The sequence below is a fragment of the Girardinichthys multiradiatus genome, chromosome 6 (assembly GCF_021462225.1).
Source record: "Girardinichthys multiradiatus isolate DD_20200921_A chromosome 6, DD_fGirMul_XY1, whole genome shotgun sequence".
Classification (NCBI taxonomy): Eukaryota; Metazoa; Chordata; class Actinopteri; order Cyprinodontiformes; family Goodeidae; genus Girardinichthys; species Girardinichthys multiradiatus.
In genome coordinates, this window is record NC_061799.1 from 24,071,382 (window position 1) to 24,093,411 (window position 22,030).

Consider the following 22,030-nt stretch of genomic DNA (forward strand, 5'->3'; position numbering starts at 1 on the left):
ATCTTGATGCAGGTTATTAATTGCAAAGAAATAATAATAATAATTTGTAACTATTTGACCTGCCGATCATTAATCAGAGCCAACTGAGGGAAATTGGTTGCTTCTGATCTCTGGAGGATTGATTGGTGTATACTCTACCCTGCTAAAGTATTTATGTTTTAAAACATTAAACAGAAATCCAGCAAAACAAAATGCAAATTTTTCAGGATCTGACCAGCCGTTCACAAGTGAGAGCCGATCATGGGAACATTGACAAATATTGAGCTCTACGTGGTTGATCGGTGCATATTTTACCTTGCATCCGTGTTTTAAAAAATTTGGATAAAATGTTGAAACTTCTAGTGTAAGATGTGCTGATCAGAGTCAGTCTAGGGAAAATTGGCCGATTCCGATCTCTGGCTGAGTGATTGGTGCATAACTTTACCCTGTTCCTGTATTTTACATATTAGAAATAAAAACACGTCTATAACTGTCTTTGTTTTGTTATTGTTACTGTGTGCCTCAGTATTGACATGGTAATTGTTCTGTCTTCGTTTTAGGAAACATGCACTCAATTGCCATCGAATGAAACCTGCTCTCTTCAACGTCTTGTGTGAAATAAAGGAGAAAACAGGTAAGGATTCACACAGATGAGAACGTTTTAGCTGTAATAGCACTGTCTTTGTGTCTCACCATCACTTTCTTTTTTCATAATTTGATTCAGGTGGATATATACCAAGTCCTGTATTTGCCTGAAATTAATCATAATATATCTGTTAATATTTGAAAAGGCTAATAAAGCCTGCTGTCAATGGACAGCAGTGTTGTCATTTTAGCCCTCCTGCATTTTAGCCCTCTCTGTTGGGTTTGATGGTGTGTGCTAAGTGAGCTGTTTTTCATGCAGAGGGATTTTCTGTTTATGTGCGCGACAAGGGTCAAAGCCACTAAAAGGAATGTGTGAAATATCACTAATTTAACAGCAGATTAAAAAAGAAGAACGTCTCACGTGATGAAAGGTTGCAAGTTGTCCCGGAGGGATGTGGCAGAGCGGCGCGTTTCAAGAGAGGAAATAAAACAAAATATCCAATATAAGCTTATCTGAGAGCACAACTTTGAGGCTGTCTGCGAGGTTATTGAGAGGGAGCCTTGTCACTTTGTTGGCTGGCTTGTCGCGTCGCAGCCTTGCGAGAAGGCTGAGAATAAACACAGGGACCGAGCCGTATGGAGGCAATACTGTTTTCATTAATATAACATGAACCTCTTGCGCTGACATTTCATCTGTATGAGTCAGAGTTTGGCACAGGTTGTTCTAAAAACAAGAGAGGAAACATGTAGACACTTGAGATTTTCATCAGATTTACAAAGTGCGCAGGCCCCTGCAGAGGAAGCAACAGTGCAGACTGGGGGCCCTCGCTCCTAAATTGCAAGACTTAGAAAAGTGAAAGAGTAATTAATGCTTGACTCTTTGTAAACTGTCTGGCGTCTTCCTGGGTTCAACCAGAGTTCCTTTCCAAAAAGAAGAACAAAGTGACTTGGACCTTTTCCTGGCTTTTCCCCCCTTTGCCTCTCCCCTCTTCCCACAGTTCTTGGCAACCAAGCTTCTGACAGGAGAGAGGTTCTCCTCAGACTGCAAATTGTCCTCCCCTCTGTTTAGTACCAAGTTTGGAAATGAACATGTTTCAAAATAGCTTCTATTTTTTTCTATTATTGCTTTGCTTTTATTATCTGTTGTACTTATCGAACATTCACCTAACCTAAAAATCCAAAGTTTCTCTATGTCTACTACAGCTTTGTAAAGACAGAAAAGCATTTAGAATCTATGACCAACATAAACACCTCGATTCACACACACACTCACTCCTAGAGACGGCTAAAAAAAATCCTCCGTCTGAATTTGAAGAGCTGAGCTGCGGCTCATCTTCGCCTATAGGAGGGTTTGTGCAGACGAAACTGAAAATCCTTTCACTGCAGTGACAGAGAAAATGACTCAAACCTTCTCCATGGCATTTACAGCCAAATGTGCTGAGTGCAGTGTATGCGAGTGGAGTACAGCCTGTAATTTGTCAAGACTTTTTTATATTCTTTATAAAGAGTCAGCTTCTTGGTTTTTACATTGTTGCAGTCAGAGTGTCTCCAAGAAGAGATGACGAGCACAGCGGCTCCGATTTGACCTTTTACCAAAGAGGGGAAGAGTCTCTCCACATTGGTGATCATTTGCTGCACGTATGAGCCGTGTGCGCCTCTTCTTCGCGCTGTGTCAGTGGCGTGAGTGTTGACAGCAACAATATGGGTCATTGCCGCAGTGAGGTGTCCATTGGCAGGCAGCTGACAAACAAGGCGGGAGTGCATGCCAATAGTGGACAGAGGAGGCCCTAACTGATGACCCCTCGCCACCTCGCTCACTTTTGATTTGTGCCGGGGTCATTGCCGTGTCACTGCGTTGGAGTATTTAGCAAGCTTAAACAAGCTCAGGTTCACACGCCTGGCTTATAGAAAACCAATGGCGAAAGCTTGTGATCCCTTGCTTGGAGACGTGCTTTTGGCAGCTAAGGTCAAGCTTCACAGAAACATCTTCGTCCTGCTTCCCAGCCCCTCTGCTTTTTTTTTTTTTTGTTTGTTTATTTTAAGCTATCAGCATTGTAAGCGAAGTTACTGAGAGTACTTGGTGTTTGTTTTCCTGCGCTCTGCTTCACATCCTGTGACCAGGGCTGGAAAGTGTCTTTATTTGCTTGGAACCATTACGGCGAAGGAAGCTGGCACGTACAGGTTGACTAAGTAAGAGAAGCCAGACACCAGGTCGGTGTTTCTGGGTGTCAGATTTCAGGCCAACTCACCCCCCTGCCAGTTTCTCTCTATCTGTAGGCCTGGGACTGTTTCATTTCGTCAGGCCTCTCTGTGTCAGTGGCCTCACATTACAGCCATGCAGACTCGGGTCAGATGGAGAGCTCCTGCATGACTAATGTGATCAGACGGATAATGCATTACACCGCTTGAACTTATCAAAGCTAGAGACCTGCTGAATCAGTCTGTCCTGCTAACAGCAGCCCTCCTAGAGCCTGCAATGCTAATTAGGCAAAACATTTTAGATATTCACAGCGATCAGGACGCTTTAAGATTTCTTAAAGAAATAAGAATGCAAGAAAAATATTACATTTTTGGCATGAAGCAGATGATAATTGTTTTTATTTAGCAGTATGCTGTTGGCATGGGCTGCTTACATGTAGTGGGGATTAACAAGAACTTAAATAATTACAGTTGCAAAACAGTAAAAATAAAAGATTTGGCAATACCGTTCCTTTAAATGTTTAAAATGCTTCTAATGTCCCACTGAGCAATAAACTAGATTTCAACATTGAGGCTACAGTTTGATGTCATTTAAACATGAATCAATCTTCAGTTTATGCCTAGTCCTAATTTAGATTTATAAGTCTTTTTTATGTTTAGACCAAGCAAAACTGCCAGGTCTAAAAGTGGTCTTGGCTTAAACTTAGAGTAGTAACCTCTTCATAAAAATAAAAAATAGATAAATAGTGATAAATATCACGTCATACATATTTGTACTGTACTTGTGGATGGACACAACACATTTTACTCTATAGTTTTTATTCTAAAGTGTCATCAAGCATTTGAGCTCAAAGACGGAAGTTCAACTTTGTTTTCAAAAAAGAAAAATTGCAGTAATTCTGAAATGATCATATATTTAACTGGAAATACCACACCAATTAACTGTGGCAACACCTCCGTGACTGGCTTGCTTCTAACACTGAGATGAGGAAGCACCAACACAGAATCTGAGGCAGATGAAGAACAGAGTTTAACTTGCATTTGTGGGGGGAACAAAACACAATTGGTACACAATAAATGTTCTAAACTCATGGATTATTTCTGCATTTTGTGCTCCAGTAGTTCATCTAGTCAAAATGATGTGTTATTATCGGAAGGTCCAAAATTTAAGCAGAGCTCCTGTGCTTTTTCTTATGCGTGTCAATCTTGGCAAAAACAATAAAAAAAATACTGCATTTAGACGGTTAGAAAAACATCTAAAAACAATCCAAATAACTTCCACTTCCAGAAAAATACATGCCAACTTTAGCCTAAATGTCTAAATGATGTATTGGCCATTTAGAAATTCTTTAGACATATTTTCTACAAAAAATGTTCGCTGTCAAAATGACCAAGAAAGTGCGGAAGTAATGGGATTGATGTAGGAAACTAATGTTCTGAGTCCACCTGCTGCTGCACCCTGCTGGTCAGCTGACTGAAAGGAGGCTCCTACACTTTTAACTCATTCAGAACAAAGACAAATTAATCTATTTAGAAATCTTTCCAATAGGAGAAGTAACAATGCTTTAAAACTACAATCGGCAAACTACGAGTGATATTTCTGTTGAGCAGCTGACTGCGGACCGCCTGAACCAACAGTCGGACTAATTAACGGGCTTGTTATGCTTGCATTACTCCAAAGAGCATAAGGACTTGAACACTGCTTTTAAATTTATCAGGTATTTCTCCTACCTTCTGAATAAGATCTAAATCAGAACAAAAGCAAAGAGAAGTTACTCAAAATCTTATCACTGTTGTAATCAATATATTTTATCATATTTAATTTGTTTGGAACAAACTGATTATTATGCATTTTGTTTGATCTTTGGTGTAAATAATGGGAAATCAAAATCTTTTTACTTCAGGGTATCCTAACTACCATGCCAAGTCTGCTGGTAACCTTCTTGTATGATTAGGCAAAAAAATCTTGACAGTTCTTTGGAAAGTTAGGTTTTGATGAAAAAAAAAAAAAGAAAATGAGAACAAAAACCAGAAAGCTCTGCATTGAAATGACAGAATTTTGATTTAAACATGCAATTAAAAAATTGATGACTTGTCTGATTATTAAATAAGCAGTTTATACTGCAACTGTCTCAATAGGTTTGACATAAACCTGCAGGTGCATGGTGATAATGTCAAATAGCTATTTCTAGCATTTCCTCTAACATCAACACTAAACGATGATGGAGGTACTCGTTGAGCTCCTGTGCAGCAGTGGATAAACTGGTCACTATGGCTCCCAGTGCTGCTGTTTTTCAGCATTTAATTGACACGGCTGTCCGTGATGAGTTCAAGGGTTAGTGTTGTCTCTCTTTGTTGCTCTCCTCTCATATCCAGTAACAGATGGAGGCATTAGTCTCCGATGCGGCGCTGTCCTGAAACTAATGGCTATGTCCTTGGTTTTGCCGTGCTAGCTGGGAGACTTTATATCTGTCCCTGGCTTGGAAGTGCAGAAGCAGCAGTTTATCCCCCACCATCCCCAACCCCTTCATGTTTTAGTTTCCACTGAAATAAGTCTGAGCAGGACTTTGTCTGCTCTCATAAATAACTTCAAAATAAATAACTTCAAAATGAGAGTGAAGTTTTTTTTTTTCTTTCCGAGAAAAGCAGGCTTTGATTTGTGAGCTTATATGAACCTCTTCCTCCTCTTACCAGAAATGTTCATCCAAATGAGGGATAATAAGCATGTGATATATTTTTACAGAGGATGTACAGATGGTAGTCCTAAAAGTAAGCTACAGGATATAAAAATAATCTGCTGTCCTTTTTTAATGTCTTGCTTTATATTCGTACTTCATTACCCGTGCACTTCAGAGGAACCGGCAAGTATTTCTGCCGCTTCCCTGTCCTCCAGCATAAACTCACTTGCAATTAGGACAGCTAATATATTATGCAAATGTTGACTGGCTTAATTGAGACATGTTAATCATGTTTTAAGAGGCTAATTACAGCCCTGTATGTCTGAGGTGGGAGTAGTAATTAGCCGTGATAACAGATCTGGCTGTAGAGTGGTCATATTCAGTGTTGCGATGTATAACTAGAGAGTACCTTTGTGCATATTTACAGATACCTGCGTATTTTTTTTTCGTTTTGTCATGATAGCGAATGTCCAAACAATACTTTTTATTTACTATTTCTGGCCTTTGTTTTATTATTGGGTATTGTGTTTTCAAGAATGAGAGGCGAGGAGCGATTAGCAATACTTTAGCAAAAAATAAAACGGGACTATGTGACATGGGTCAAACTGTTACGATATTTTGAGGTATTTTTTTGGTACCGATAAAAGTGCACATAAAAGCAATTTTTGGTTGTAAATTTGTCACTGTATACGTTCAAAGCCTCAATCAAACAATTACTGCTATAAAAATATAATGTACACATTATTAAAAAGGGTGATTCACTACAACAGTTGCATTCATTAATGCAACTGGGCTGCTTAACACTACAGATTAATTGCATTCAGGAATATTCTGGAACACAAACACAGTCATAGTTAATCTCATGAAACCAACAGCGGAAAAATAGTCCAAGCAGTAAAAGTAACGATCCCAATCATACAGTTACGTTTTGGGGTTTCCAGAAATCATCAGTTAGAATTTTACAATTTTTATTACAGGAAGACACATTTTAGTCACAGTAATTCTGTTTTATGATAACGATACAACAATTGCCCATCCCTACTAAGAGTTTTAATGGTTTCACAAACAAAGGAAAGTTTCTAATAATAATAATAATAACAACTTGTGTCTTAAAGAACCTGTAATTTGTATTGAATAGTTTTACTAGTTCATATATTGCATTTTTTGTTTTTGTTTGTCTTATTCTAAGGTGATCCTAATGCAAAATAAGTACTAAAAATGCTCCATTTCGGGGCTTCACAAAGAAGAAAAAGGGCTTCATAATGTCACAGTGGGGTTTAGGGAAGGAACAACGTGCAGGCAAGAGCTGGACAGCAGCATGTTAAATGAGAGCTTTCTTCTTTTATTCAAAGTCTTTACAAAACATAGCAAAGTCAAAATCCTTCATGTCTCCAAAAAACAAAGCTAGACATAGCAAAAAATCTCTGCAGGAGAACAGCGGTGCCGAGCAAGAGACTTACGGGCAGAATACAGTGCAGGAGCGAAGCATAAACAAAGTAGAGACGAAGTAGAGAACGGGGTAGTAACGGAGTGACCAGCGAGGAACTAAGCACACAGAACAACTAATATACACAGAGCACAGAGAGGGTAACAAAGGGCAGGTAATCAAAGAAACGGGGAACATGTGTGACAAGGAGGCAGGGAGGCTGAAGGGACAGGTGAAACTAATACAAAGACTAAAGCAAGGAGAAGGGACTAATAAACAATACAGTGAACCAAACTAAGCAGAACTATAGTCAAAGATAAATAAAGCATAGAATCAAGACTAAACATGAACTAGAGGAGACTGAGAAACTGGAGGAAAGACAACAACCTAAAAATCTAAGGACTTAGCAAAAAAGAAACCATAAGGGAAACATGACTACAAAAGTAAACAAACCTAAACCAACACTGATAGAACAAAACGAGGATAAAGCAGTGAAAACGAGACCTAGAATAAAAGTAAACCATGATGTAAACAATAACTAAGCTGACCCAACATAATCAAATACTGAGTTACTAAATGGGAAACTAGACCAGAGAATCCAGGGAGACAAAGGACCACAATAATAAAAATAATAATAATAATGATAATGACATAAGAAATAGGAAAGCAACCACAAAAGGAACTAGGAGCGAATAGGGAGAAAACAACAAACACTAGGAGACAGGAAATAAACAAAACAACCATGACTACAAAACCAAACTAAAGTCAAAACATAAAACCCACAACAAAGTCCAAAGATGTCGTATCATGACACATAAATCTTAAATTGTGTTTTAGATCATCTCTGTTCAGTTTAGAATTATACAAGTAAGGTTTGGTCAGTTTAAGTGTTTTAGATTTTGAACTAGAGGTGAAACAAAGCATCTGAGTAGATGCTGCCATCCTGAGCGTTGTTAGGAGCTAACGGTTAGCCAGACGCAGTACTCTCATAATGCTCATAATAAGTTCACATCATCAATAGGTCAAACAAAAAACTGCTTCCTTTCTTACTTCAAAATAAAGGTTTTAAACATAGATACAGCATGATGACAAACTTAAAGTATCCACCCTCATACTAATAAGTTATTTAACAATGTCACATGCGGAAAACAGCTGGATGGGGTTTTCAGAAGAAATGTAAATTTTTTCTAAATTTACCCTTTGGAGAAACGTATCTAAAATTTAGTTAGAAATGCATCTGTTCACCTATTTATTCATGATTATGTTTACGTTTCTTTATTTTGTTGCTTGCACTTGTCTTTCTGGTCATCCGACCCAGCAGTGTTGGCTGTTCTGAACGTTGGGCTTTTAAACTGTACAAGGTCTTGTTCTTAGTTTTCTGGCAGAGATCATATTTGGATCCATTACACTAAGAATGCCCTCCCACTTATCGAGAATAAAATTGCTTTAGAGAGGAAATTTGCTCCATGGCTGGAGTGGAGTTTCTTTTCTATCGGATGTTTATCTCTGGAGCAGCTTTTAGTGTCTACACAACAGCTCCGGTGACATTATTGCCAATTCAATTGCCTCAGCCATTGTTTTTTTTTTCCTTATTGGCACTGTTTCGATTTGATTGTGTTTTGCAGAGTCTTGTGGAATTGCCCCACACAGTTTGACCGGTTAAAATATACATTCTCATGTTCTCTGCTGTTGGTATGGGTCAGTTTGAGATTGAAATGGAATGATAGCCTTGAGTAAAAATACAGTTTTATTCCTACTGGTCCAAAAATAATATAGCATATATATTGACTTGTACAGTTACAATGTTATCCATGACATGTGTTTCTTGTTATTTTGGTTTTTAATAAATTAAAAAATATGGAATAAATATCTGCAAACCTTTTAGTTGTTTTTAAGTAAAATCGCTTTTTACTGATGCTCCATTAAGCTGGAGAAAACTGCTGTCGCTCCTTTACTTTCTGTGGCATCTTATTGAAAGAACATTAAACTTGCTAAATTATAGCAGCTTTGAAATCATAACCTTACAGTGGCGATCCTTTTAGTTTTGATGCTATGATTGAACCAGAAATATTTCTAGACACCTAATTTTATCTGTCTCAGTAAGAGATAAATGCAGTGACCCTCCACTGCACAGCAACAGGTAGGGGAGGGGCAGAACAGATTGATCCATACAGCTGAGAAAACCCCGGTCTCTTATGTACTTTCTCTGGCATTTCAATAAGAGGTTTTTAAACCATAGGGATGGTGTGATGAAAATGTTAAAAATTTTTAAGGAATACCTCTGTTAGCATACCTTGATAATGAAAAATGTAATATATTATTTATTTTAAAAAATCCTTTCTTTAACTTGTTGTCTAATAAGAACGTTTTGGTTAGCTGTAATCAGCAAAAAATACCAATTACACATGCATTCATGAATGCTTGTCCAGTTTGATGCAGGTGGGTTGTCTGGCACACCGCCACTAAGATGTAAGTGGCATGTTGGCATTATGCTGGGGTTGTACAAAAGACCCGCCCCCCACACTGCCACCTCCTGACTTCGATGAACAGTCAAACATAAGACGGCGAGCACTCTTCCCTGGCTGACTTAGTAAAAATGACACAAATTAATACATGCTGCTTAAACAGGACCAAGATTAATGGTTGCCTTTCGCAGCGGCTTAGATCTTCTGTCAGTCGCTGCTCGCTGCCCAGATGGAATCAACACCAATCAATGAGGCTGCCGACTCTCACTGGATATCTGCTTACGATGTAGAGTGGTACATACAGATGTACACATTTACATATGCTCTGACCAAACAATTACTTATGTCACGCAAAATAAAATAAAAAAAACAATCACAAACTTCCTCCTTGTATTTTTGCGTCTCCCTTCAGCTTTCCTCTGTATAAACCGTGCTGCATATCATGTATTACATCCTATATAGTAGGATGTTCAATCAGGTGCCACAGAGTCAGATGGGGAAGAGCAGTGAGGCTGATGGCTCAGTCGTGATTGGATGTTTCAATTACTGATAGTAATGCCATGGTGTAGTGAGTCATGCAGTGCAGATAGCACCATTTATTTTAATCAGGGCGGAGGGGGGAGAGATGGGTGTGGATGTGTCTCCCTCATTTCAGAGGGAGTTTCACATTTAGATGCAAGGGAGTGTGCTCTCTCTTTCTCCCCCCAACACACTTTCACTAACGCACTCACTCACTCACTCACTCACTCACTCACACACACGTTTTCTTTAAAGCACTCACAGACTCAGGTGGATTGAGAGTGGAGGATAGGTTGCCTTGGGTAACGCGTAGCGACAAGGTATTCTCTCTGCGAGCTATTCTAATTTATGTTAATAAACCTTGCAGTTGCTGTGAGAGACAAAGGGGCCACAGATGAGCCTCGGTAACCTCGGTACTTTCACTGGAAGGAAAAACACAGACAAGAAAAAAAAACAGAGAGGAGATACTGAACTGTAGGGAAAGACTCTTCCCACTGAGGTGCAGAACGATGATAAATTTAACCACGCAGAGTTATTTTGTGGCTGCGGAATCAAACAGTCTCATGCTTGAAATGTTCAAGTTTGCTGTGCAGGGTTTACTATTTCTGTGTCAGAGTGTGTTGGAGTAAGGCAGGGATTGGCAAGCGGGTTGTCTCTCGGGATCGTTGCTGCTAATTCCGTGGGGCTCCATTGAGACACTGGATGCTCCAGCTTTGGATCACTTCCCAGGGCAGATGCGACACCACAGGTAGCATTTAGCGCAGTGGGGCAAATGCATGAATTGTAACAGAGGTCAGAATGGTCTGATTGCCTGGCAGTGCTAAGTCCCTCTTGGCAAGCCAGATAGGAGCCCTTAAATCACATCAGGAACAAGTCGATCTTTTTTGGGAAAAACAATTTTTTTGCTTTTTAATATCATTATATTGTTTGTCAGTAAGTCATTTTCTACCGCTTATTCCATAGTGGGTCACAGGGGAGCTGGTGCCTATCTCCAGCAGTTTATGGGCGAGAGGCAGGATACACCCTAGACAGGTCACCAGTCCATTGCAGGGTAACACACAAACAACCATGCACACACTCATTCATACACCTAAGGGCAATTTAGAGTTACCAATTCACCTAAGAGGTATGTCTTTGGACTGTGGGAGGAAGCCGGAGTACCCAGTGAGTACGGAGTACGCATGCACATATATTGTTTGTTTTAGTCATAAATTTGTCATCATTCTGAAAGCTTGATAATTATGGTCTCGTTTTTTACATTGTTCAGCATTTGAATCTGAATTGTTTTTCTCCAATGCAAACTGTGGAGCTAAATTGGGGCCATAAAGTTTGTTCAAAAGAAAACAATTTAAACCTGAAAAATAAGTTTGTTCAAAAGAAAAACATTTGAACTTGAAAAATTATTTTGAACCTCCCCCCAAAAAATTAGAAAACTGGAAAAAAAAGTTTTTCAGCTAAAAAAAACAGATGTGAAACTGTAAAAAAAAGTTCAAAACTACTTTTCAGATTCAAGTTTTTTTTTTGAACTTGCAGATTTAATTTTTTCGGCTTCAAAGTTTTGGCCCTGTTTTGGGGTGGGGGGTGGGACCTCAGATCACAGGGGTGTGGAATCATGACTGACAGCTCAACACAGCGGCTGAACAACATATTCCCAGCTGTTGCATTCAGGGACCGTGGGAACTGGAATTATCAGGTTTAAATTTTTTTCTTTTGAACAAACTTTTATTTTTCAGGTTTACATTTTTTTTGTTTGAACAAACTTTATGGCCCCAATTTAGCTCCATAAACCATCACCCCATTAACACCAACAAGGATTGATAACACAGCAACTCCTCCTCGCTGGTTTCCCCTTCTATTATACATCCGTATCCCCAACCCGAAGAGTGAAAGCTGTGGATTTCCTCTGTGCCTGCTGTCTGCCAGCTTGCCTTTGGCGATGTTAGTTCTGGACAGTTAACTCCCACTGAAATTATGTTAATTGCTGTCATTTTCTTTTTTCTACTTGAGCATAATCAGCAAATTATATACTTCTGTTCATTTATTACAGAGCCACTCCTAACGGGATTTTTACCCTTCAAAGATCAAAAGTTAGGAGGGGAGGTGGTTTGCTCTTATGTTTTGTGTACTCATTTGTCATGTAATGTATCAGCTGGCTATTACAACAGCTTTAATGTGCCATAAGAAGTGCTTGGTGTAATCAAATGTAGTATATGTTACATCAGGTTAGAGCTAAGGATTTAACTATGTGACATTCTTCAGAAATATTAAGTAAACATGCAAAGAATACCACATTCTCTTTGATATTGAAGTTTCATTTACCTTTTGGATCAGGGTGGTGATTTTTCATGGTAGTTTTAGGTATTTTGCTTACTTACAGCTTACTTGGGGTTGTGTCGTATTTGTGCATTGCTAACAGGGATTTGCTATTCAAGATTTTTTTGTCCTCAATACAGATCATGTCAGTTGTTTGTTATTATATGTTTATATGTATGTAAATAGATTATATGTTTAAGGTAAAGGTAAAACCAAGGTGTGGCATAGCGGTAGAGCGTGTGGCCCATATACGGAGGCTTCACTCCTTGATGCAGCTGTCCCTGGTTCGAGTCCTGACCCTGGAGACCTATGCTGCATGTCTTCCCTTTCGCTCCACCTGATTTTCTGTCTGCCTACATTTGAAAAATAACAAAAATAAAGGCCACTAATGCTGCAAAGACATCTTTTAAAAAGAAAAAAAAAAAACAATACCACACATATGCATGAAAGGTCTAGAGCTTTAATGTATAGGTAAATAACACACCACATTTAATGTGTATTATATTTTACAGTAGTATTTCTTGACAGAGAAAGATATTCTTTCAAGGGGTTTTTGCAGGAGAGCCTTAATATACTCCTTCAGAGGTTTAACGAGGTTAGAAAAGCTACCACAGTGGGACCTCTAAGTATAAGAAATAAATTCAATTAATTAGCTCAAACAGGTCATTTTTGTCTGGAACATTTGTGTATGGAAACAAGTTTCCGCATTGAAAATAAGGAGAATAATATTTATTTCAAACCGCCACCTTTAACTCTGCCAAAAAGCACACAACACTTAAAAAGTGATTTTCAGCAGAATGATCATTAACTATGTTTATTAACATTACTACAAGCATCAGATTATAAAATACATTACACAATGACCTTAGTGAAGAGGGGGTCTGTATCCTAGGGAATTTTCAACTGGCCTGCCAGTTTCGTCAGCATTGGCATCCCGTACCTCACTGTCTTTGAATGTGTCTGAAATCGCGTCACTCTCTCCAGGGTTGTAAAATGAAATTGGTTCATACACAGTATTTCCTGTCTGTGCTTGAAAATGTTAGGGAAAGTGCAATAGCATTGTTGTTGCTCACAGTTAAGCTGCCTGTGACTTGGTTGCTGAAGCTCTGCAGTTTTTCCCCACATTGCATACACCTCTTTGATTGTTCTGGAAGGGAGCACTTCTCCAAAAACTGATGGGTTCACTGCTGTAGCTGTAACATGCAGAGAAGAAGTGAGGGAACATGACAGACAGAGAACATATAGCAGCTACATGTGGAAGCCACTGACACGGCTATCCTGTATGTCCATGTGCAGAGGAAAACTCATGTTTGAAAAACCCATGCAGCGTTCATGTTCAGAAACATTTGTGCTCACGTGTTCATATTAAGATCTTCCATTGTAAAAGGTTTTGACACCTAAAACGGTCATTACTTCATCATTCGTTTAAAAACCCAGAGTACCTGACTCAGCACATACAGATCTAAATACAGTCTTCATTGAGCTCAAATCTTTCTACTGCTGATAATGTTTCCATGCAGAACATTTGGCTAAACCTTGCAAGTGCTGTGTTATGATTTCAATAGTTGATAATTAGGCTTGAAACATATGTTCATTCCATTCACGTTTGTCGTGTGCAGACAAAAATGACAAATGAAAACTCTTCTCCTGCTTCCTGAGCTTGTTCAAACATTTTAACAGCAATTAATGTTTCTGCTACATCGACACCTTGGCATTCAGATTCTTATGTTATGATCATCTTTATTAAAATTTAAACAGTATCACTGTATTGACACAAAAAAATCTAAACATAAATTCATAACTTGATCTAATTGGCTTTATTCCAAACAGAAAAGCATCAGTTATTCCTACTGCTGCTAAAATAATATGACATTGATTATTACAGTGACAATAATCTATATAATTCAGTTGCTGAGTTTCTGGTGCTACATTGAAGCTCTGGCCAGTGCGACATTTTCTTTAGCATATAACTTAAAGTGCTTTAAAATTGACATTTTTGCAGTTCAGAGACTAAAGCTTTTGAAAGCCTTGCCATATCTTGACCTACCGATGGCAATGAGGGGAGTACCGGCCGCAGAGTGGGTAACAATATAAACAACTGTTTATATTGCAGTTTGCAAGTGGATTCAAACAGAGCCATGATTTTAAAAAAGTGACTGTGCAAGGAGCACCCACGTGGCTCACAACATATAATTACAGCCAGTACCATAAAACAGGAATTGGGATTTGCGTTTCATAAGTGATTCTTATACAGATAATTTGAAAATGTCTTGATAGGGAGATCCCTTTTCCTACAGATTTTTACAAAAGCTTTAACAAAATCTTATTTTTAGATACTAGACATTGTGAAAAGCCTTCTACCATTCCTTTTTATTAACTACTGACATTTTTATTTCTGATGTTATGCTTTCCTGTGAACTGTTTATGTGATTCCCCTGGAAATCACTTTCTGTGTGCATCTCGGCACACATAAATGCAAGCATGCACCATGTGGTTGTCTGCTGAACACAAATAGGCTGCCTAGAAAACCGCTACAGACTATCACTCCCAAAATAGGAAGGCAAGTGTGATTGTTTAAACTGATAGGACAAGAGCTGTCATATTACATTAAGGCTGATCCAGATGGCAAAAAGACAAGTATTTCAAGACATATTGGGTATTTTTAAAAAACATTAAAGGTTCCTGTTAAGCCTTCTTGGTAAGAATTCAGGATGTTATATATGAGATATCCTCATTTCTTCCCAAGATTTGAAACCAACAACTTTATTGCTACATGCATGTCTTTCACCCTTAAAGGCAAACTCGTTCTCCTCTTCCATTATGTTTTTTATTTGGCTAGCTGGCATCACCGTGCAGCTTGTTTTATTGGACATGTCCTTCAGCGCCATGTTTAGCAGTCTTCTGCCCCTAAAGACATAAAACTCCTTTATGTTCCTATTACTTGAGTTTACGGAGAGCATCTTCAGCCGCCCCGCCTTCCGATAAGATCATATTGATAGATTGATATTGGGAGAGCTGTAGTGTGATAAAGGCGCGGGGGTTAAGAGCTTCTTGGATAGTTTAACCTTGATAAAACAGTTGTTTCAGTGAGGCTGATTTTGCCCCATCCGTCTTCATCCGTCAGGGCCCCGGTGAAGTATGCAAATGAAGGCAATAGAGGGAAGCGCTGTGTGCGGTTAAATGGGGCGTTGCGAATGTGCGGTGTACCGCGCGGACGGGGTGATACTACTTACTGTCCAAATTTAGTGTGTCTTTTCTGAACCCTGCTTCCTCCCCCTCCACTGCCTGTTTTGTATACATTTTAAGAATATATATATATGTATATATATATATATATATATATATATATACATATCTGTTTGCCCTGAGAGAAACCCTCTCTCAGGCCCTCCCCTAAAAAGACTACAGCTGTCACAGAAGGAAAGCAGTTTATGTGCTGATGTTATTATTTTTAATGTGCTTTAGCTTGAGTTTAAAGGCTGCAGCCCTATATTTGTGGCTCAGTGTGCAGCACAGGCATCTAAATGTTGCAGCGGGTTTTATAGCATGCTCTGCCCATACATTTCAGAGCATGGCTGTTTATCGTTCTAATTAGCAAGTCTGGAGGTGTAAGGGTAATAATCTTTGTGATAATAACTGTTTCTGCCTTAACACCGTGCTCCATTCACAGTTTATGTTGCTCAGGCAGCTTCATTTGCCTGATTAGTTTTGTACCTACTCAGCAGCATTAAGGAAGCTTTTTTGTGTCAGTTTGAGTCTCTCATTTATCTCACGTGTCGGTATATTGATTGATTCCCCTGCTCACTTGTTATTTTTGCTCCGTTCTTCACAACTCATTTTCAGAGAAGAGGCCAGGAAATGGTTACCACATCCCCTGTCTGCTGTCTGATCAGCTGCCACACACATAGAGCTGTCAGTCAGGAGCTTTCCTGTCTGCCCTTTTGCTATGGAACACCAGCTCTGTGGGTGGGTCCTCTGGGTGATAGATGGCTTGGAGAGCCTATCGGACTGCGAGAGGCATCCATCTCTGTCTGGTGCCTGTTAAACAAGCTTGGGAAAGCAGCCATGTAGCCCTAACTACCACTGGCCTCCACTAAAAAACCCCATTAACATTAATGAAGGATAGCTTTAAAAGTTCTTCAGTAATAGGCTTAAATTGGATTTATGAGTCAGAGGGTTTGCCAGAGAGAGTACGTCTTGAAAAATGTCTCTGTTAAATAAATTGAAACGAGCATTTGAAAGGTTTCTTTTAGGATTTCAGTTTAGCTTGATTTTTTGTTTTTTTCAAAATTTTATTCCAGATCTGCACAACATATCAAATTGCAATATCAATGTGTGCAATATCTTGATCGGACAGGCTTGCATGGATGCAGTAGTTGGTAGGATATTATATTTGAAGAATACATGCAAATTCTGCATGCCAACATTTTGTTGGCTTCTTGGATATACTCTCGCCTTTTCATACCAAAACTTGATGTATATTTTTAGGAGCGCTGTGGTGCTTGAAACCATTCTTGAGACATTTTTTCAATACTGGGACAAGACTTGCTCTTATATCGGTCTCAACTAGATTTTTTACAAACCACAAAGAGTGGTGGGGACATTGTGATGAAGAAAAGAAAGAAAACAGTCAGAAAAATTTAAGTTAATCTTAATCGATGTTGTCATGGGAATATTCAGCAATTTCATGATTCTCTGCAGCCCTGCTTTATTGAGATCTAAAATCAAGCTGTAGTTTTGGTGGCTGTGAGGGAAAGCGAGGCGTTTGATGTTTTAAGCCACTGAAAAGATGAAACTGCCTCATCTTTAGGCACTCTGCTGCCCCCTTTACAGAAAAAATAAGTTCCTAATACTTTTTTTAAAGACATTTCATCCCAGCTGGCAATGGCCATTTCAATATCCTGCAACTACCACTTTACCTGTCTGCAAGGTCCCTATAAATGGTTGATGTGAAACTGCCATTAGCTGGCCAATTCCTCAGCCACAGATTATCGCGCCGATACGTGGTAATCGCAATGTTGAAAAGATCTGATTGCATTCCACCCAACCTACAAAGTGTGACATAAATGGGCTTTCTCGAATATCTGAAGTCGGTTGTTGGTGTGCCATCATAGTGCATTAGGACTGTCAGGAGCAAAACAGCAATTTTTGAAACCTCTCTGTGAATCTTAAAAGGATGCGGGAAATTCTTTTGGAGGCAAACAAGGCCTTTCCGAGATTGTTGAGGCAAAGCGTTTTCTATGCAAGCTGAGCTATAAACTTACCTCCAATGATAATACATTTATTGTGAATATTCCTAATCCCCTTTTTCCTTTCCTCTCTTCCTCTTCCCCCAGTCTTCCTTTTTTTTTTCTTGCTCCTTCCTGGCTCGTCTGCTCACCTCTGATGTCATTAGCAAGTATAGAGGGAGGTTGAGGCAAGAGAGGAGTTGCTATTCTTAATGAATTCTGCTTTGTCTTTGCACTCCCCTACCCAGTTAACCCCCCTAGTGCTCAAGGTGTCAAATTAGAGCAGCTGGAAAGAAAAAGGGGAGAACAAGGGGGAAGAGCAAAGAACACTGCACCCACAGCTCATTTCCCGACTCTCCTTCAAACCACCCTAATACAACATAATATTCATGAGTATTATCCGTGTAACAACTGTGGAAAAAATGGTTGGATTCACATATTCCACTTTTAGTTAATAACACATTACTCATGCACTGCTGTGCAGTAATAAGGTAAAGGTAACCTAGTATGTTCACAGCAAGCTTTTGTGGTTATTTTTCACTGTTGTGAGAAGCATTTTTACATCTTAGTAATGGCAAAGTAGCAAACAAGTACATGCTCTTTCGGGATATGATGGTAGATCTGCGTTTTTACTAGAGCCAAAACCTTTACCTTCTGCTCCCTCATATTTTGATCTGCTTGCATGTGCAGATAAGTGCATGCACATATTATTTGAAGTTTGCAAAGGTCTCTAAAATATCCTATCTTTTTCAAAATAACTCAAATAAAGAAAGGATCTAACCATGCCCGATTTTACATCATCTTACAAAGGTATTCCCTCCCCCAGATTACAACCACAAACTTTTATGTATTTAATTAGTATTTTATGTGACAGAACAACCCAAAGTAGAGCACAACTGTGAAGTGGTAGGAAAACACTGAAAAAAAAGCATAATTCATAATTGTCCTGTATTTAGATCGATGTATTATGCATCATCCTGATCAGCTTCTTTGTCACTGCAGAAACATGCCCACAGAATGATGCTGGCACCACCATGTGCTGCCATGTAGATTTTGGGTTCAGGGTGATCTGTAGTTTTCTGCTACACATAGAATTTTATACATAGGTCCAAAATTTTCATTTTTGGTCTCCTTGAACCTTTTTTCATGTGTCCCTTACATGGCTTGTGGAAAACTGCAAAAAGGCCTCCCTATGGTGCTCTCTCAACAATTGCCTCTGTCTGTCTGTCTGTCTGTCTGTCTGTCTGTCTGTCTGTCTGTCTGTCTGTCTGTCTGTCTGTCTGTCTGTCTGTCTGTCTGTCTGTCTGTCTGTCTGTCTGTCTGTCTGTCTGTCTGTCTGTCTATCTATCTATCTATCTATCTATCTATCTATCTATCTATCTATCTATCTATCTATCTATCTATCTATCTATCTATCTATCTATCTATCTATCTATCTATCTATCTATCTATCTATCTATCTATCTATCTATCTATCTATCTATCTATCTATCTAGTCTCCACAACTTTTTTCCTGAGCTGCCTGCTGTCTTCCTTGGTTTTCATGATGCTGTTTGTTCACTAATTCAAACAAACCTCTAAGACCTTCACAGAACAGCTGGATTTACACTGAGGTTGGATTACGAATTACGACGTCTAAAGACAGTTAACTGCAGTGGATTTTACCTTGGAGTATTAGAGTAAATCAGGATAAATGCAAATGCATGTAAAAGTTTTCAGATTTTTATTTGCAAAAAAAAAAAAGTAAAAACCATGTATCATTTTCCTTCTACTTTGCCATTGCGCAATGCTTTGTATTGATCTCATAAAATCACAAACCAAGGTAAAATGTGTACATTTGCAAAGCATTGTGTCTTAGAGACAAAGATCTATGACCTGTTTGAATGCTCTGCCCTCTAGTTTGGTTTTAGGTTTTGTTTTATTCCAAGCTGCACACTCAAGCTTGATCACAAGTACATTATTATGGTCAGACATTCAGACATTTCTTCTTTGAAAAAAAAATATACAACTGGTATTTCTATACTTTGTCAACTTATTTTGTTCTTTTATCTGCTGCCTGAGTGGAGTCTCAGTTCAATCTTTTAATAACTTCCTTTCCTTTCATCTCACAGCACATGCAGGTTCATTAGCAACCAAAGCCATCCAACTCAACATTGTTCAAACAGTTATTTTATATTCTACTTGAGATCCCAGAGTCAGATATGAAATATGCTGCGCTGATACAATTGAATGTTTCCATTTGATTAAATGCAGAAGCCATTAAAACGCAGTGTTTTAATAGGTCACGTCAGATGGCTTCCATTAGGAGTGGGAATAAACTGATGTGATTTGTGAGCCAGCTGCATTTGGAGGTACTGAGAGGCTTAACCCGAACTCACCTCGTCTATATTTGTTTTAGCTGTCCATGCAGCAGACTTCTCCGGAAGAGGTCGTGAACTTGCTGCGCCGACTGTGTGTCAGTGTGGGTGGACAAAGTAATAGTGCTAATGAGGGTGATTGCATGTCTTCATAATTCAGCTGCACATTTTCTGTCCAGGATCTGCTGCAGCTTAGCCACTTTATGTCCAACAATGGAAAAAAGATTGAAACTGCATCTTTTTTGCTTTTCTCTAGCTTTGGGGTCAGATTTCTCTGTGAGGCTTGCAGAGATATTGCTGTTGCCTGCTTTCACCCAGGCATCAGTGGTTGATAGTTCTGACTCAACAGAGAGGTCCCCTCGTGGCTCTGCCTACTCACTACTGAGCCCAGCGTTTAGTTTTCCTTGGCAGACCCAGGCCACAGCTCATTAGACTAAGAGAATGCGCTTGCCTTAATTAATGATATGTAAATATCCTTGAATTGGTCACATTTGCATATTAAGAGAGATTTGTGGAATCTGAGGAGTGATATATTTTAATTAGGGATTAATTAAAAATAATGGGAATTTCATTCCGTCTGGCAGGTTGTGTTTGGTGTGTCGGGGCTCAATCTTTGAACGCTGAGGCAGAAGCATTTGAAGGAAGCTCGGTTCTTTCACCCACCACTATCTGCCCTGCATACAAACATGTACCCTTACAGACACATACACACACACACACTAGCATCACATTCCTTGAGATGCCAGACTCTTCCCAGGGGGTCTCCACAAAGAGCTGCAGCTTTGAAAAGCCGGCAAGGAGGAAGCTTGAACACCCACAATGTGTTTTTTGGGTATGGTCCCAGTTTGGCTCAGTTTCATATCCTCTTTTTTTTCTTCTCTGTGTAGTTTGGGAATGGCTCTCAGACACGGAACACTAGTAACGTTGGCAATCATGTTAATGGAATGCCATTAGGCCATGATTGTGTATGAGTGAATGGGGAGCGAGGGCAAGTTTTCGAGGTCTGAGTATGCTTTGATCCACCTCTGAGAGACTCTTTGCATCCTAACATGTTCTCTAATTTCCCAAGCACCTATTTGCAGTACAGCAAACTCCCAGGGCACAGCCAGGAAAAGTATGGAATTTTATTTAAGTATTTTTAAAGACTGGATAAGTATAAAAAAAGTATGTTGAAAAATGTTTGCATTTCCAGACGTTACACCATATCTCACTGGCTAAAGGCAGTGTCCTGCTTTCTTCCTTCCCTTCCCTTGCTGTGTCCTTCCTGCCTTTCTAGGGTCCTTTCTTTTACCAAACTTACTTCCTTGTGTACTTCATTCCTTCCTTTCTTGTTTCTTTCCTTCTTATGTCCCTCCTGACTTTCATTCCTCTTTGTGTCCTTTCTTCCATCCCTTTTCCCCCTCCTTCATCCCTGGTTTCGTTATACCCCCTCTTGCTCTTGTCCTTCCTCTTATCCTCCTTTTATTTCCTTTCATCCATCTTTCCTTATGTTCTTCGTTGTGTCCTTTGTTTCATCCTTCATTCCTTCCTGGGTCCCTCACTGCTTCCATCCCTCCTTGTATCCTTCCCTTTATCCCTGTGTTCTTCCTTACACACTTTCTATTATCTGATTTTACTTCCTTTAATCACTTCTAGTGTTCTTCCTTCACTCTTGAGTGTCCTTCCTTCTTTGTCCTTCCTTCCCGGCTTCCATCTCTCATTGTGTCTTCCTTACCGCTCTTTCCCTCAGTTTCTGCCAGGTTCCAGATTTAAAACCTCAAACATAACATATATACCATACATTTTTGTATTTATATTTTAGAACCTGGAAAGGTACAAGGGATTTTTACAGGAAAAATGTCCATTAACCCTGTTCAGCTTGACCGCTATGTCAAGAGTTTTTTTTTTGTTTTTTTTTTCAGGCTATTTTGCCGGCTAATGAAGTCTGTGCGTTGTTTTTCCTCTGACAACCGTGAAAATAAATCTGAATAGAGACAAAGAAACCATCTGTCATCGGCACCACTAATGGCAGTGATAGCACGACCACTATCACCTCATCTCCTAGGTGGAAATCATCCCCATTACCCAGCATCAGGCCTGCTTCCTGCTTCCTGATGCTTCTCACAACATCAGCATCACACACACAAACATACCATCTCAGTGAGCCTGCAGAGAGGGATTTTTGATGCATTTGATGAAGAGCATTTTTTTGGGGGTCATTTTTCCTGCATTTACCACCAAACGCCTGTTTTTCTTCCAGCTCTGCTTAAAGCAGAGAGAGCTTCTTTGGCATTTCTGATGT

General features: G+C 39.3%; 1 protein-coding gene across 4 annotated transcripts in view; it reads left to right on the plus strand.

Moving 5' to 3' along the window:
- pbx1a (pre-B-cell leukemia homeobox 1a) overlaps positions 1 to 22,030 on the plus strand; it is an 80,817-nt gene that overhangs the window by 1,631 nt on the left and 57,156 nt on the right. For all 4 annotated transcript variants that reach the window (XR_007038701.1, XM_047368298.1, XM_047368299.1 and 1 more), the window contains exon 2: positions 540 to 613. Coding sequence is in view for 3 of the 4 variants with exons in the window: in XM_047368298.1 (XP_047224254.1) it covers positions 540 to 613 (74 nt within the window). In the remaining variant the exon portion in view is untranslated. The remainder of the gene's footprint in view (positions 1 to 539; positions 614 to 22,030) is intronic.